This window comes from Euprymna scolopes, chromosome 38, assembly GCF_053919585.1.
Source record: "Euprymna scolopes isolate OS-2025 chromosome 38, ASM5391958v1, whole genome shotgun sequence".
Taxonomy (NCBI): domain Eukaryota; kingdom Metazoa; phylum Mollusca; class Cephalopoda; order Sepiida; family Sepiolidae; genus Euprymna; species Euprymna scolopes.
In genome coordinates this window covers 70,617,667-70,636,896 of record NC_136519.1, presented here as the reverse complement: position 1 = coordinate 70,636,896, position 19,230 = coordinate 70,617,667, and the positions used below count along the sequence as shown (strand labels likewise).

The window sequence follows — 19,230 nt, the reverse complement described above, 5'->3', positions numbered from 1 at the left end:
AATATTACTGTTTTTGCTGACTATAACTTTCGAAGCACTGTACTTGAATAGTCTGAAATAGATGAAATGCTTAAATATCAACAAAGTTACAAACAAAAGAAAATATATAGTGATTTATGGTGGACCCTATATATTGTTTCTGAATATGTAATGTGATTTTTTTTTTTTTTTTTTTTTTTGCTGAACATACACAGAAAACTGCTTTTTATATAAAACAAGGTGACCCCAGAAATGTCATACTTGGAATTAAAAAAAAAAACAAACAAAAAAAACAATGCTTTCTGCAATCCAACCATTTTTGGTACAAATAAACTTCATTATACGTCTAACTTGTCTCTAATGTGACCGTCCCAGGGAATGGTTAAGCTCCCCACTGGAGGGAGGCCAAGACTCCTGAAATACTGAAGAAAGCCGGGCAGATATGATTTTCTTTTTATTCTTTAATTATCATTGGTGTGCCCGGGTGACAGCAAAAAACCTTCCTGAGAGAAAAGATTAGGTTTGTGATTTTCATTGTTAAGAAAATCGACAACGATGTAATTTTTTGAAAATTGTACTCTGAAACCGGAATGACTCAATGTTCTAGACTAAGGATGTTTATAATTTAAGTGTAGTGCGCCGACCCAGAGGGTCACGGGGATGACCTCACAGGGCCATGAGAATGTTTGCAGATCCACAAGTGCACTCGCAAGAAGAAGAACCTCCCCATGGGTGACGTAGTTGGGTACGATTGGTCCAGGGAACAATCCCGGTTTCAGCCCTCCCCTAAGTATATGAACGGAGTGCACAGTCAAAACCATGAGTTTCGAGTTGGAGTTGTTGAGAGTTAAGACTGAACAACTTGTAGAGAATCACCACACTCTCTCCCCTCTTCCCACAAGTGAAATCTATGTATAGCCTCAGTGGAGTCTGACATTTGAACATTGAACTGTAAGACAATTGTACATAATTATATATTTCTATATCATTTCTCTGGAATTTAATCAGTAGAATAGAGCACTGAGTTGTTTTTCTTTTATGTATATGAAATTGTTTTCCTTCTAACCCTGGGGTGGCGGCAGCATATCAACCAAATCGATCAACAGGGTATTGCCAAGAATTTACATTTAGTCACTGACGACCGGAAAACGACTCTTACATGAACAGGGATCCCTTAGCATGGGATCCTATCATATTTAGTGTCCTGCGACGCGGATAGACTATCATATATCCATTAAGTTTCAATCATGAATGTCCAATAGCTTTTGTTTTATTGTCCTTTAATGGCATACCTGGTTACAACATGGAAAATTATCAATAACTCACACTTATTTCTCGCTTGATTTTAACCATGATGGCAGTTCAGGAATAGTCAACAGATTGGTTTTACAGACATTGTTTGAGAGAATCCCACAGCTAAAAATCTGGAGGAGAGGGTGAGTTAATGTGTGTGTGTGAAATCCACCCAGAATCATCACACCACCTACTGATTAGATGATTATCAAAGTGTCCCCCTATATTGTTAAGAAGCAATAAAACAAAGACTGTTGGGCGTTAATGACTGAAATTTGGTGGACAATTCTGGCATATTGAGATGACATTCACACAGGATGTGTTCAACCGGCTCCTCTCATAGAACAATGTCCTGGATGAATGCAGACCACGCACAACAATCCACAGTGGTTAAGATGGTGATGAGCAACTAGTCCTGGAAGCAGTGGCAAATCTTGTTGAACTGTGGACTGAAACCAGGTTCAACATTGGCTTTGATGGTTTAACTTTAGCTGAATGTAACTATAATTCAGGCATTTATTTGTACTAACTCTGGTTTGCTTGTAGTGCAGAAAGGATTGTGAATTCTATTAACGATTCTGTGAAGGAGATTTTTTTTTTGTGGTGGATGTATTAGCCTGTAAATAGATGATCTAACTCTCCACTTTTTAACAATTGCCTTATTTTGTTCTTGCTGACGATGTGGTAGCCATTCACCCATGTAGCTGCATGTGACAAAGTAATATATATGTAATTTTATATTTTAGTCCACAGAAAGCAGCAAACGTGATGCATTACTAAAAGAACTTGATCTTACAAATCAAAACAATGGTCCTTCAAAGTCGGTTCCATTATTAAGTCTTGCATTGAAGCAAACAATGAAAACTGCTGAGGAGCCAGTTGTATCTACCATGTCAACACCGAAAACTTTATCAACAACATCACATGTAAGTTTTTTTTTTTTTTTTTTTTTTACACAGGCATCACCACATTATCAAGGCTAAGTGGCCACTCAAGGATAAGGGTTAAAGAGTGTACAGTAGAAATTGGACAATATTGTAATCATTAGTAATGAAAATTCGGTAAATTTGATAACTTATATGGAACAAAATTGGAATTTGGAATTTCTTTGCATACAAATATGAAAGAAGTTCAGCTAATCGTCACTATTATCAACATTTTTTTTTTTTTTTTTTTTACAGACTAGTCTCCACTTGTCAAGGTCCAAAGGCCACTCGAGGATAAGGGTTATTGAGTTTGACAAGTAGATGTTGAAGCATTTGGGAGGATTAATACTGATGATCCTAATTGGTCAGAAATTATTTAAGAATATGGGTCAACAAGAATTTTACATTCGACTTGAAAAGTCATTGTTATAGTCAGCTGGGAAGCAGCCCCGTGATACTGTCTTCCACAGACATACAGGTCTAGAAAAGAAACTTTGCTCATCAAAGTTCTACTTAGTACACAGAAGAGAGTGAAAGAGAATTTATTGACAATGTTTGTAGCTAGTCAAGTTTTTTGTTAATGTTTTACAGAAGGGATCATAGTTTGAAGCTCAGTTGAACACTTGTCATGAAACTAATGGAAGAATATAAAAAGACTAGCAATGTTTCTTTTGCGATAAAGACGGTTTTACTAAATATGTAGGACCAAATTATTCCCGATCATTGTGCAAATGACTGCTCCTGCTGTTTGTCATATAGAAATGTGTAAAGTTGCTTGAATCAGCAGGAGCTGAATCGGGCATTTAATTGTGTCGGATTTTGATCGTACATAAGGAGGTTTACTAAAATTGTACAACTAATTATGTATGATTATTTGTTCCTGCTGCTGATTTACTATTAAAGCAACTTTTACACAAACTTACTACTGGGTTTGTAAGTGCAAAATATCATAAAAATCTGTTGTATTGTTAAAAGAAACAATAAAATGAATTTACTCCAAAATTTCGATTTAGAGGTTATTTTTGCTAAATTATTTTAAGATTCATATAAAAAGTATTCACAACAACAATTCTTTTTGAAATTATTTAAAGATTCATATAAAAAGTATTCACAACAACAATTCTTTTTGAAATTATTTAAAGATTCATATAAAAAGTATTCATAACAACAATTCTTTTTGAAATTATTTAAAGATTCATATAAAAAGTATTCACAACAACAATTCTTTTTGAAATTATTTAAAGATTCATATAAAAAGTATTCACAACAACAATTCTTTTTGAAATTATTTAAAGATTCATATAAAAAGTATTCGCAACAACAATTCTTTTTGAAAATATTTTAAGATTCATATAAAAAGTATTCACAACAACAATTCTTTTTGAAATTATTTAAAGATTCATATAAAAAGTATTCACAACAACAATTCTTTTTGAAATTATTTAAAGATTCATATAAAAAGTATTCACAACAATAATTCTTTTGAAATTATTTTAAGATTCATATAAAAAGTATTCACAACAATAATTCTTTTTGAAATTATTTAAAGATTCATATAAAAAGTATTCACAACAATAATTTTTTTGAAATTATTTAAAGATTCATATAAAAAGTATTCACAACAACAATTCTTTTTGAAATTATTTAAAGATTCATATAAAAAGTATTCACAACAATAATTTTTTTTGAAATTATTTAAAGATTCATATAAAAAGTATTCACAACAATAATTCTTTTTGAAATTATTTTAAGATTCATATAAAAAATATTCACAACAATAATTCTTTTTGAAATTATTTAAAGATTCATATAAAAAGTATTCACAACAACAATTCTTTTTGAAATTATTTAAAGATTCATATAAAAAGTATTCACAACAACAATTCTTTTTGAAATTATTTAAAGATTCATATAAAAAGTATTCACAACAATAATTCTTTTTGAAATTATTTAAAGATTCATATAAAAAATATTCACAACAATAATTCTTTTTGAAAATATTATTTTTTCCAATTTTGTGTGTTACTTTTATTCCGTTTTCTTTTTTTTGGTTAAAAATCTTTGTAAAGTTTATTTTTGTTTTTTAGATTAGTCATGCCTTGGTTTTACTAATTATGCACGGCTAAAAATTAAACATGATGTACATTTAATTAAATTGTTAAAACCTGAGACAATTATTTGGCAGACTGTATTATAAAATCGTCTCAGTCATTAGGGGTTTAATTAGTCAAAGCAATTTCGATATGGGTGATTTACTCAGTTTGTCAGTGCAAAAAAAATCTTATATTATTTTATTAAACAATAAAACAAATTTACTCAAGTTTCGGTCAAGGGTATTTTTGGCAAATATCTTTTTAGCTTCATACCTTAAGATATTTGCAAAAAATAAACTATTTTTTATATTCTCTCTTTAGCCAGAAAGTAAACAATTATTTATGTGTTGCGGGATATTTCAAATTTTGTTATAAATTTTTGTTTCAAAATTTTAGATTATAGTTTGTGTTAAAAAAATCAGTTAAAGAAAAAAGTCACTTTGGTTTATTTAAGATTTAGTTTGAACCTTTTTATTCCAGTTTAATAAAAAAAAAAAAAAAAAAAACAAAAGCACTAGTTGATAATATTATATATTAAAAAAAATGTTTGAGAAAACTTTAAAAAATTATTATTTTTTTTCTTTTTTGGTTAATGTGTGCTGCTTGTCCAATCTCCAAAGGGTGTTTATTCCAAAAGCCGTTCTTAACATGGGGAGGTTTGAGGTGTTTATTTCGAAATCCGTTCTTAACATGGGGAGGTTGCGGGTAGTAATTCCAAAAGGCATTTTCTTATTTACAACCTCCCCATGTTGAGAATGGCTTTTGGAATAAACACCCTTTGCAGATTCGACAAATTAAAAAAAAAAAAAAAAGTCACTTGTAAAATTTTATTTGAAAAAAAAAAACAAAAAAAAAACAAAAAAAAACAAGCACCCCACAGCTTTATTTACTTAGTCACTATTTATGGCACATTAAGTCGACATTTAAACTTTTAAATATTAAATTAAATTTTTTTTTATTTGTTTTTATTTTTATTTTTTTTAATGAAATAGGTTTTAAATGATTTTAAATTAATAGATAAATGAAAAAAATTTTTTTTTATTAATACCCCAAGGTGCATTATGATAAATAGCAGTGAATGATGAGTCTTCACCCAGTTTTCTGTGGCACAATTGTGCTACCACATGATAGACCCCCCCCCCCTCCCGAGAAGCCACCAACCCCAAATGTTGTGTGCCGTAGATTTCTCCTTCATCTTCATCTTTCTTGTTTTAACAGTTTTGTCGTCATCTTTTTTACATTGGCAATTGTCGATGAGTCCACAAGTAGAAAATAAAAGAAAACGATACAAAAAAACACAGATACTGATGCTTTATATAAATGTTGAATGGATTCTGGGTGAGTGTTTCTACATGCTAAGGTTCACATCTATGCTCCATTGAGGCTGGGTTCATCTGTTGCACCCGGTTCATCTTGATCTCCCAAAGCTTTTCTGACTTGACCCAAGCCACGATCTTTCTAATTGTAATCAGTCCAATTGTTCAAGCATCCAACTCGATTCTCAACTTTCATTGTTGTAAAAAGTGTGACTCACACTGTCATCGATAACTGATGACAATGTAATGCAATGGCGGAAATCCTAGAGGAAGACCCCCAGTCTGTAGTTGAATGAAGAGAAAAATGGATGGTAACATTCAATGCTGCCAAGACTAAGTTTGTTTTCTTTAATAATTATAAGAAACCTTCTAAACCACCAATAGCTATGGCTAATGATACATTACCTGAAAGTACTTCGTTCAAACTCCTCGGCTTAATGTTCACAGGGAACGTGAGTTGGAACAAATGCATCGAGGGCATTACCGCGGCTGTTGCGATTAAGGTGGGCTCTCTCTACTATGCTAGAAAGGTACTTACGCCTGAAAGTATCCGGTACCTCTACAAGGCCACAATTCGCCCATATATGAAGTATTGTTGTCACATTTGAGTGCATCTGCTACGAGTCTCTCACTCCTGAACAGCGTTCAAAAGAGTCACCAACCTAATAAGTCCTGAACTGTCAGCTAGGCTTCAGCCACTCTCCCATCAACGAAATTTTGTATCCCTCTGCCTGTTTTACAAAGTTTTTAATGGTAGATGCTCCAATGTACACCCTCGACATAAAATACCCGCAACAAACCCGACAAGCAACAAAATCCCACCTCTACACAGTAGAAATCCTCAGATGCCAGAAAGTCTTCTACTCTAAGTTTATTTTCCAGAACTGCTAGACTTTGGAATTCTCTTCTGAGTTCATTCTTTCCTGACTGTACTAACAAGCAGAAGTTCAAGTGTAATGTAAACAGACATCTTTCTACTCAACTCCCTACATAGTATTCCTGCAATTATGCCCCAAATAGTAGCCCCCTACATCAAAGTCGTACTGTGCCTTGTTTGAGGTGAAAATGCAATTAAAAAAAGACTCTACTGTCTACTTATGTGTCAGAAGAACAGCTGTTTCTGTTGACAAAAAGTCGGAGTGAATCCAAAGAGCACCCCACACTATGCTACACGATACGTCCAGCAAAATCTTTTACATGAATTGTTAATTTTTTTACTTCTCTTTTCTTTCTCCAGAATCTTTCACAGACTTGTATAGATGAAGCAACGAAGAAGTTTGAACAATACGAAAAGGTAAGAAATTTCTGACAGGGTGGGGGAATTATACTTTAATTTCCTGGCACTGCCAAGGAGTCTTTTTTTACTTTTTTCCCATTACACTTCCCACCTTCTCATAATTAATTTCTTGTAAAAATCTATTTAAATTCAATAAAGGAATATTTAGAATTCAAAGGAATATATGTTATTTAAAAGCAATCTGCTTTGCAATAAAATTGATTGGACATCTTTTAAATTCTTTTGCGTTAAACTGTTATTTCGTCTGGAGAAAATCATTAGTAAACAAAATATATAATTAATGAAAAAGAGCAAAAGTTTCCATTTCTACTGTCATTTATTATATTTTTTGTATGCTAGTGAGATATTGGTCGAAAGTGCTCTTGATAATAATTTACTGTCTTTTATTTTAAACGATTTGTAAATTTTGTATCTTAAAAAAAAAAAAAAAATTTTATATGCATGTGCACATATACACACACTTTCATTTTTTTTTTTCTTGGAAATTATTGGGCTGATTTGTATGAAATTTTATTAGGTGCTGTGAACTAAGTATTATGGAATACGTTTGAGGCACCGTTACGGTTTAATGGGGATTAGTCACCACTATACCATATTAAAAAATTAGCATAAATTCAACCAGTAATTTGGCATAAAACACTTAGCAGAAGTCAATGGACTATAATTTTGCCCTTTTGTAATGGTCTAAAAGGTTTAGTGTGTGTTTAGATATGTATTTGTGTTGAAATTTAATGATTATTTTCAAAATCTCATTGATGAATCTATTGTAATATGGAAAAATATTTTTTGTTCTTTCTGTATTCATAGGTATTTTAAAGTTGAAAATGATTTATTCTTTAAATTTTTTTTCTAGAACTTTTTATAAACTATCTATCTTTATACAGTACATAACAGGAAAAAATCAAGATAAAAATTTAAAACCTCCAAAGACAAGAAAAAATTTAAGAGACGGCTAATTATGTCCTCATAAAGTGAAAGCGTTTATTAGATAAGATAGACAAAAGTAGTAGAAAACATTTTATGTCCTGATGCTTTCACGCAAGGACATTTTGACGAGAAATGAATTTAAAACGATAGCAATAAACAATAACATCAACTGATTTCAACGTCAGAGGATGATGCAATTGCTACCATTGAAAGAAGTCACTTTTAGGAACAAAGAAAACAGATTATTATATAAAAACTATAATCAAGGAGTTAGGTCAGTCAGTCAGTTGGGGAGTAAGTGACACTTTCAAACATGTAGTCCATAAGATGATTGGAGAGTCGATTCTAAAAATCAGAGCAGGTATGTATCTCCAAAAAGAGACAGTCCAGCAGTTCAACTTGACCCGACATGCATATGAAAATAAAGTGACATTTAAAACTGTAACAAGAAGTTGTCTTGTATGTTTAATTCGCATGCCACTCGATTTTAGAGATATTTATTCCAGTGTCTACAAGACAGCCATAAAAACGCAACTATACGTATGCTTGTCTGTCTTTTTATCGGCAAGGGACATGTTGTTAGACTGAGGTTAGTAATCCATTTACAGAACTGCCATATATTTTATTGAACTGTTTATTGTATGTGTTACCCTCCCCTTCACACTTGTAACATGTTATTGTTTGGTGCCATAAAAAAAAACTGCATACTTTATATATAGATTATAAGTAAGTACAGCAATAATGGTAGAATTTTGAAAGCCGGTTTATCATAATTCTTTTGTAGGTTTCCGACTACTTTTGAATTGTATTTGAAAGATTAAAGACAATTTCCAAAAGTAAAAAAAATATTTGTACATGTGAAACAAAAAAGTTATAATAAAAAATGTTTTCACAGCGACATTTAGGAGCTGACAAATTCAGCTAAATTTTGAAGTTAAATAAATTCATTTAAAAAGTCTTTTGAAAGATAAATTTTAGTTTTCTGGGTCTATTTCAAAGATAATTAGTAAAGTCCTAAGATACTGAATTAAATTAAAAAAACAAACAAACCTTGTTTGTACAAAACAATAGCTTAATTAGCCCCCAAAAGTGAGAGATTCTACGTTTTGCAGACAAATGCAAACAGTCATCTACATATGGATTTTATGGAAGCCCAAAATGTCAGAAAGTCAAATGGTTGTTTGAAAATGACGCCAGGTAGTTATAGGGAGGTAAGGAGTGCTGGTTTTCTCTTTTTTCCCAGCCATGTATCTGTACACTCCTATCATGAATGTTTGTATAATTTTTACCAATTTTTATTTAATCATTTTTCTTTGTTCCTACTTTTAAATTAAAAAAAAACTTCTTTTTCAAGATTATATAAAAATTGTTATGCTGAAAGTTTGACGCTCATTCAAGCAAGGAAAATATTAAAATCTTACATATAAAAATTACATGAAACATGTAATCTAAAAAAAAAAGTAGAAATATTTTTTGCAATTATAATTTTTTTGTCTGAAAATATTAAATAAACAATGTTTAATTCAACAATAATATCGGTATTTTGGGAAATAAATTTTTCTTCGAGTTATATCAAATTCATTAATACAGACTTTAGGATCTTTTTTCATAAAGTTCTTGAAAAAATTTTCTTTTTTTATTGCTACAATTTACAATGCTTTATTTTCATAAAAAAAAGCAAAAATCCATTTTTTTTTTTTACTTTAGTAAGCATAACTTTAGTAAAGATGTTTTTTCTTTGAACAAAATAATACATTTCCACTAAGATTCAAATAAAAATAGTTGGTTCAGAATATTCCGTGACCATTATTTGCTAAATACTGAAAATTTCATTAAAATTGGTTAATTTCCTGACTTTTTGTGAATTTTTAAGTAATGGGAGGGGTCAAAATGTTTATACATTTCAAGTATCAGCTATTCATTTTGCACATACCTAATTATAGGACAAGCATTGATACAATCGTGGTCCACCAAAATGTCTGCTGCCTGGCCAAATTTCCATTTAACCAAATGCCTGTCCTTCATCTGTCTGGTTGCAATATATTTTATGTTGTAAATTATGTGGCATGTACTTTATATTAACAACCATTTAATCTTTTTCTCCTTGTTCAGGATCACATAGGAACAATTGAAAAAGACGATATCACAAATATATTTTCAGAATTATTTCCTCATTTTCACAGGTTTGTACTTTGATAAATTATTTTTTTTTTTATTATTTCCTTAATATTGTTTTAAGCTTTTATGAATTGTCATTTTTGTTTCTTTCTGAGAAGGTACCTTCTGTAGGTGATTGCCTTATCAATGCCAAAAATACTGCACGTGCAACTTTTTTTTTTTTTTTTTTTTTTAGACATTTTTTTTCTCACCCCCCCCCCAAAAAAAAAAACATATGATTATTCACTGTTTCTGTGTTCTGCCATCTGTCAGACTATTTGAAATATACCAAGAAACAGAAAGTGATGTCATGAAGATGAGATCAAAATACAGTTAAAGAATGAGACATCAGAGAGATGATGCACGATGTCATGGATATTGAGTTTGGCACTGAAACTAAGGTCCAGTCAGTCTGCTTGTGGATATCGTGCGAGACAGATTGTCAATCATTTTATAATCACTGCAAGGAAAACTTTGATAAATGAAATACCCTCCTAAGTTCTCTGTTAAATGTGTCCACTTAATAAGAAGATAGTTCATTTGTTAATAGAATACTAGTCTCTCTTTCACCTGTCTACTATCTTTCCAGAATAAACTTAATACTAAATTCACAATGAGTGTCTTGACTCCTTAACATACAGGTTGAAAAGTGATTGTCTAGTTGCACTGATGATAAATCAAAAACATCCATGTATATAAAAACTTTTAATTAAAATGTTATACATAGATTAACTACCGCAACTTTCCTTCAATTTGCCTCTTCCTCTTTCTAAAAGTCAAAAGACTTTCGACAAGTAAAGATAGCAACCTCTCTTTTCTTGTAGCTGTAACAGGGGATGAACATAAAACAACATAATTGTGACACCACATACGTTCCCTCTTGTTTGGCGCTCATCGCTGCCAATACTGTTTCTCTGCTCTTCCTCTCTTTCATCCTTTCTTCTGACTCGTCATCGTCTTCCACATTGGTGACCACCGAGGGTGTGCGCTAGGTCACAAGTATAAAGATAAAATAGCACTAAAGAAAGAAAATATAAAATCCAACATATTCTGTAAATATTGGTTGGACTCTGGGTGCGTGTGTGGCATCATTGCAGAAAACAACCTTCTAACCGCTAACGTCCACTGTCGAGTCTCTTTGTTGGTTGAGATTAGCTCATCTCGATCTGCTACAATTTGTGTCCAACTATCTTAAACTGGAACTGTCCTCAGGCTGTAATTGTTGTCAACTATTGCAAACTTAAGACTGTCTATAAGCTGTCCGAAAACTCATTGCTACTCCGTAAAATCACTCTTAATATATTGACCTCTTGTTCAGTCCTTTTGCCATTATTGCTGCTACACCTTGATTAACAATACTATTTCAGCTGTCTTTTGTGTACCTTGGTGAACAACTTTCTATACATTTGTTAAACTTATTTCTTTTTTCTTTTACTAACATTTGGAAGGGGAAACCAAAGACAATTCTCAAGAATGCATGTCATAATCGTATTTATTAAAAAAGAATAGTATTTATTAAAACAGACTGAGACTAGCAACATCATGTCTGTGTGAGAGAAAGAGAGGTTGCAGAGATGAAGAAATGGTAGAACTAATCAAATTACAGTTACAAATTGTTTTCATTGACATTCTCGTTTGCCATTAATCCTTGAAGGATATGGTTAAACGGCTGATCAAAACCATACATATTTTTTTTTAATCTGAAAATTTAACAAAATCCCTTTTTTACTTCCAGAAGCATGTTAGACAGATTTGTGTATGAAGAATGTCGAGCGGCAGAAAAACAGAACAGCCACAGTGAGTAACATTCTTTTCGTCCTTTCAGGTGTCTTCATATTTAACGGTTTTATTTAACAGATCCAATTAGGCCAATCTTCACTATGGTCAATAGAAAGTGTAGGATTTGGCTTATTTAGATTTTCACAATGTTTCGGATTATGTAACCATTGATCTTCTTTGGGTGTATCTTGTTGAACTTGTAAATCCATGGGGGTAGCATGCTATCATTCCATCAGCGATGACCAAGTAATTTGCTTAAGTGATTCTTAGTATCATCAAGATCTGTTGTATAATAAATAAAGTACGAGGTAAAATTCAATTCTAAGTGAAACTCTTTTTGAGGTTGAAATTTCAGTGCAGCTGATGCTAAGAATACAACTGCAAATTATTTTTTCCATCCGATCATGGTTGGTGGAATGAGAGCATACCAGCTCCATGGATTAAATAAAGGGTTCCATTCAAAATTCTCTACAGACCAGAGTTTGACAAGATAAATTTGAAACAGATGGAGGTTACATTAGTTGAAACGTGAGAATAACACTCAAGATGAGAACAGTAGTCTGAATAATCCAAATTATAAATCCTCATCTCAAAAATTGAGAAAGTGTTGTAGTTGAAAAGAGGAATAAAGGCTTTTGGGCATGATATTGGAAATGAACTGGAGATATATATATATATATATATATATATATATATATATATATATATATATATATATATTTCAGAATAATGAAATGCAATATATCTACTGGTATGCAAATTCAATGATTATCGGTCTTACAAAATATTATTAGATCTAATATTTTATATAATACAATCTCAGCTAAATAAAATTGCTCAGTATACAAAATAGAGCAAATAAATCATAATTTAGGTCTTTAAATTTTATGATTTGAAAAGGTTAATTTTCAAATATAGAATTTTTATTGTTTGCAAACAAAGAATACAGTTTAATAAATATATTTCCTTAACCCATGAGTTTTCGGTGTTTATCATCTCCTCAAAGGAAAAATATTAGCAAATATTATAAATGGTTTGTACCTTATTTGCTGAAGACAATAAACATAGAAAATTAAGTTTTTAAAGTTTTAAGCTACAAAAATAATGGGAATTAGATATTGAGGCAAAAAAAAAAAAGAAAGTATATTGAACTTCAAATCCAAAATACATGCTATATATATATATATATATATATATATATATATATATATATATATATATATTAGAAGAGATTATTCCAAGGGTTTAATATATTTAAAATCAATTAACCAATGGTAATGTATGTATATCAATAAGAATTTAAGCCATATGAATTCACTCAAATATTAAGTATGATTAACATTTCTGTAATCGAGCATATATATTGGCAAAAACCAAATTCAACAAGAAGGAATAACTTCATATTTTTTTTTTTTTTTTTTTTTCGGATATTACAATTGCTTCGACATAAAACAGACAATTTAAAATTTTATATTATTTTAAAATTTTCGGGGTTACATCTCTTCAAATATGTTTGAAAAAATACAAAGTTTGTACATATATTGACACATTTTCATTCCGTTAAAACTACATCGGCAGTAAATTATGACCCTCTCATGTTTTTAACATATCTACCATCTGTCATATGACAGATGGTAGATATGTTAAAAATATGAGGGGGTGGTAATAACTGCCCGATGTAGTTTTAATGGAATGAAAATGTGTCGAGATACGTACAAACTTTGTATTTTAAAATTGTCTGGTGTATGTCGAAACAATTGTAATATCCGAAAAAATAGAAATATGAAGTTATTCTTTGTTGTTTTTGTTTTTTGCCTATATATATATATATATATATATATATACAGTAGTTTGAATAATCCAAATAATTCAACATATTTCTTCATTGTATTATCTTCTTTCCCAAAATCTGATTTTTTTTTTTTTAGAAATTTAGAAAAAGGTAAAAGAGGGGGATGGATAAATGAAATAAACCTAAAAGTATAAAATTATCTTTTTGTCTTCTCTTATATTACTTTCTATCTTTGGTTAATGAAGGAGAAATCTATTTAGACTGAGGTAATTTTTATGTTTGTACTAATCCAGAGTGTCCATTTTGGGGAGCTGGATTTTCTACCACATGAATAACCGATATTTGGTTTAACTTCGTTGAGAGTCAAGTAAAGAGAGACTTCTCAGCCAACGTTTATTAAATACAACTATATAACTTTTTTAAATAAGAAATAATTAAAGGGAGATAACTTCTATTTTATAAAAAAGAATTAGTTCCCTTTTGTAATTCTTTTTTTTCATTTCAAATAGCTATTTTAAGTCGCTACAAATTAATAGATTTTAAAATATTTAAATTATCTTGCCAAATATAAAAATTTAAGTGTTTGTAATAATACTGTAATTAATATTAATCCATCATTAAATGACTTGCAAATTATAATAAATAATTAGGTGATTTTTATTTTTTATTTTATTTTATTTTTTTTTTTTACTTTTAAAAATAAAGTAAAATGGGCTTTGTCTTACTTTGGTATCCCGTTGTTCTGCAAGACTGTGAACATGGCTGTGTATGCGAAAAAAAAAAATGTCCCAGGCAATATTAGTTTTATTTTTAATAAAAAAATGTGTGTCTTTTTTGTTTTGTTTTTTCAATTACATTACAAACTTTATTTGAACTTTTTAACAAACTTTTACATACATAAAAAATAGACTTTATAGATCATTTTATAATATAAATTTTAAAATTTATTTAAAGTTTTTTTTTTTTTTTTTTTTTTTTTTTTTACATTTCTCATGTATTTTAATCAAACACCATGAAAAAACATATCCAATACATTTTTTTTTTTATATGGAAGTCACCACTTATCTAAGCCCAGAAGCCACTCGGGGATAAGGGTTATTTTGTGTACAGTAATCAATGGGATAGTGTTGCAGTATTTATTAGTATTAGAGATTTGATAAAGTGTCATTACTTAAAGGGGCAGTTCATCAGGAATTTGTTTATGTTGGACTTGAAGACATCCATATTGAAGTCAGGAGGAAAATAGGCAAGCGTGCATTTCTAAGAAAGAAGCTTTGTTCATGGAATCTGTTTTGATTTAGGCACGAGTGGGGAAAATTATTGACAGTGGTTTCAGCTAGATAGGTGTTTATCGTGAAAGATTGAAGGGGGGCAGAGATTGGAGCTCAGACGAGCACCTGCCATGGAAATAACGATAAAACAAAAATAGGCTCGCTTGATTAGCTTGGCGACCTCATGCACAGATATTTGTATGTTACCTAGCGTGTTGTGTGTTATAGGAGGAAATACAGGGAGTTGATGGCCTTCGTCGCATAGGGTAGAATTAGCTGCAAAGTTCTTGGCAAATAGTTTGGCCTTGTCTGACGCTGACGAGATGACCTCTGGTCCATTGATAATGGTTGGGATAGTACGCACGCTTCTGTTCAGGATCCTGTTTGTTATTTGCCAAAACTGGTGGGAACCAAGCCGCTGCTCAGCTACTTTGGATTTAACGGACTGAGCATATAGCTCTCTTGTATTTTTTATTACTCTTTTACAGTGGTTGCTGGCGTTCCCGAAACAGCTTTAGTCTCAGTGCATCTATTACGTTGGTAGCCATGGGAAATGTGATTTCTGTGCGTGATGGCAGCAGCACATTCTGGGGAGAACCATGGTTGGCTGTTAGGTTTTTGTTGGAATTTTTTAGATGGTATGAATTGGTCTATCCCTACAATTAACCATTCGGTCAGATCTGATACTATAGAGGACACTTCCTTTTTAAACCATTATCAATGGACCAGAGGTCATCTCGTCAGCGTCAGATAAGGCCAAACTATTTGCCAAGAACTTTGCAGCTAATTCTACCCTATGCGATGAAGGCCATCAACTCCCCATATTTCCTCCTATAACACAGAACAAGCTAGGTAACATACAAATATCCATGCATGAGGTCGCCAAGCTAATCAAGAACCTAGATTCCAGTAAAGCAACTGGCCCTGATTGCATCCCAATTATAGTGTTAAAAAAGCTTCAACCAGAACTTGCTCCCATACTTACGAAACTATTTAAGCGCTGCCTTAAGGAGAAGTGCTTTCCGACTCCCTGGAAGACATCATCAGTTTGCCCTGTATTTAAGAATTCAGGTGATAAGTCATCTCTCTCTCAGTACAGACCAATAAGTCTCCTGTGTGTTATGAGTAAGTTGCTGGAATCCATATTAAATAGAGAAATAGTCAACCACCTCAGCAGGAATAACCTTCTTAGTGACATATAATATGGTTTCCGCTCTGCAAGATCTACCGCAGATGTGCTGACGGTTATATCCCACAGGATTAGTGAATCTCTTGACAAAGGCTTCCTTTCTAGGGCAATTGCTCTTGACATATCAAAGGTCTTCGACAAGGTATGGCATAAGGGTCTACTTCACAAGATTTCCAGCTACGGTATAACTGGAAATGTTTTCTCAATCATTAAATCATTTCTCTCCGATAGGCTCATAAGAGTAGTGGTAGATGGACAAAAATCGGAGGCCTGCAATATGAATACTGGAGTCCCTCAGGGGTCAATCCTAGGCCCAACTCTCTTCCTGATCTACATCAATGACCTCCCTAAACACATACTTAAATCATTCGTTGACATCTATGCTGATGACACGACCATCTACGGCAACACATCAAAGGCTGTAAATGACAAAGTTCTCTCTGATTCTCTCTCCTCTGATCTCGAGCGTGTGGTTCAGTGGGGGAAGACGTGACTGGTTACTTTTAATGCATCCAAAACCAAACTCCTATCTTTACATCATCAACGCTCTGATCCCCATCTGGCATCAATTGTGATGGATGGCTCTCGTCTGGGTGAGGCCCCGTGTTTTGACAAGCTTCTGGGTTTGAGCTTTACTCCTGATCTGAAATGGAACACGTACATCAAGTCTGTTGCCAAGGTCGCTGGAAAGATGGTGGGATCCTTCTACCGCTCCAGAAGATATCTTACTACTGATGCAATTCTCTATCTATATAAAAGCCAAGTACGTCCAAGGATGGAATACTGTTGCCATATCTGGGCAGGAGCTGCTAAAAACAGCCTATCCTGCCTTGACAGAGTACAAAATAAACTTTGTGGCTTAGTGGGGGATGCCCTTTTCTCTACCCTGCAACCTCTCTCCCACAGAAGAGACATTGCGAGCCTATCCTTGTTTTATCGTTATTTCCATGGCAGGTGCTTGTCTGAACTCAATCTCTGGTCCCCCCTCGCCAATCTTTCATGAAAAACACCCGTCTAGCTGAATCCACTGTGAAAAATTTCCCCCACTCTATATGTGTGCCTAAATCAAAACGCGGATTCCATGAACAAAGCTTCTTTCTTAGAACTGCACGCCTGTGGAACTCTGTTCCGTCTGCCTGCTTCCCACCGGACTACAACTTGGATGTCTTCAAGTCCAATGTTAACAAATTCCTAATGAACCGCCCCCTTAAGTAAACACTTGATCAAATCTCCACACTAACGTAATGTACTTGCAATAACCCTTATCCCTGTGTGGCTTCCGGGCCTTGATAAGTGGTGATCACTGTAAAATAAAACCAAAAAAAAAACCAGAAACGATTCTCTTAATAGTTGGGTAAAGACTACAGTTTGTATTATTAATGTTATCAACTTTATAATTTTGTGGTGAAACAAAATCTCTAAATAATAAATAAATGTTCTTCATTTTATCTTTAGTGCCAACAATGTAAAATTAAGTCTAACACTTTTTTTTTTTTTTTTTTTTTTTTAAGGAATCGGTTTTGGAATAGGAAATTAGAGTAAAAGTTTTCTCATGGCGATTCCGGAAAGTTCTGATTTTTCCAATTCCTTTAATTCTTTAGTTATCTGACTTTATGTGCATGTTCATGGCTGCTTTTACATATAATAATTGTATTGTGTTGTGCTTTCCTAAATGTAAATCCACTGAAACTTTGGTGTTCATCATAAGTGCTCAATGACATTGGTATATATGGAGATGCTGAGAAGTATGATCATTTGATGGTAGTTGAGTGGCATTAGTGTGAATAGATTGGATCATACAATGAGACTTACTGGTCAAAAGTTCCAAGTGGCCAAACTGACGTGGATAAACATTTTGAAATTAATAAAAATAAAAATAATAAAAAGAGGAAAAGTTGATAGAATTTTATACAAGGAATTTTGCCTCTTGTTCTGCTCCCTGTTGCTACTACTTTTTCTCTTTTTGTTTTATCGTTTCTTTCTTGTTCTTTATTATGATTTTTAATTCCTTTTCAAATGAAGGAGAAACTTTGTTTAAAAAGAAAACTATTTAGATTCTAGTTTCATCGTTAAAAAAAAAAAATGTGGTCTAAAAATGCTGGTTCTCAAAAAGAATTTACCAGAAACAACTGAACATCAATTCTTTAGAGATATCGACCAAAGAATAACCATAAAGTAATGAACTTTCTAGATATTGCCTTTAAGTTAGATAACAATACGAACTATGAACACAATCAAACTTTATATTGACTATAACTCTAATCACCCAGGCTCAGTGAAAAATGCTATTATCTCTAGCATCTCTAAGAAAATATCAAGGCTACCTTACAATGAACAAATATTTAGTAGTAAGAAAAAAATGTTATAAGAAAGCATTAGCCAGATTAGTATATAGCAGTGAAATAAATTATGTTAGGGGGATGAACCTAATAAAGTATGGGAGAAGAAATTAAAACGAGTAAACCATCCCACATTATATCATGTAATATGGCTATGATCGGTCCTAGGCATAAATATTCAAAAAGCAATATAATAAGCATAAATAATATCAATCCGAGCAGAATAAGAACCTTCGGGACATCTCGAAAGTATGATTAATAAGAAAAACAGCTATAGAAATTCTGTATGGCTTAATCCATCTTGTAGTGCACGCATCCTGAACATGTTGAATGAACTTAGCTTAGAAGACAAGGGAGATAATTTATTAATAGATAAAAGGGGGGCAATCTAATTTAGAAAAGGGAGATAACCTATTAATATATTCCGATTCTTACCCAGAATTTCCCCTATATTAAAAATCAAAAATAAAGAAAAATGTGTACATAGTCCTGATCGAACAAAAATATCATATTCCAAAAATCACGTAAATTGATCGGGTTTTATTTTATAAACAAAATCATTTTTAACGTATAATAGGAATTTGTAGGTATTACAACATGAATCTAGTAAGCATGAATTGTTATCTCCCTTGTTTCATGAATTTTTTTTTTTCAAGATGGGAGGTAAGACAGTTACCCTTCAGATAAAAAAATTGATTTTCCTATTTAAAAATAAAAGTACTTTATCAATTTGTGTGATATTTAAAAAAATATTTTTTCGTTTCATCATGGGTACATACATCACACAGATTTTTCTTTATTTTTAAATATAAGGGAAATTCTGAACAAGAACTGATTTTTTTTTTTGTCAAACAAATAAACCCATAGTTAGA

General features: G+C 32.0%; 1 protein-coding gene across 4 annotated transcripts in view; it reads left to right on the top strand.

The window, feature by feature from the left end:
* Positions 1–19,230, top strand: part of LOC145263176 (uncharacterized) — a 256,016-nt gene that overhangs the window by 82,516 nt on the left and 154,270 nt on the right. For all 4 annotated transcript variants that reach the window (XM_080120215.1, XM_080120213.1, XM_080120214.1 and 1 more), the window contains exons 5-8: positions 2,019–2,198; positions 6,845–6,901; positions 9,944–10,014; positions 11,724–11,785. In XM_080120215.1, the coding sequence (XP_079976341.1) occupies positions 2,019–2,198; positions 6,845–6,901; positions 9,944–10,014; positions 11,724–11,785 (370 nt within the window). The remainder of the gene's footprint in view (positions 1–2,018; positions 2,199–6,844; positions 6,902–9,943; positions 10,015–11,723; positions 11,786–19,230) is intronic.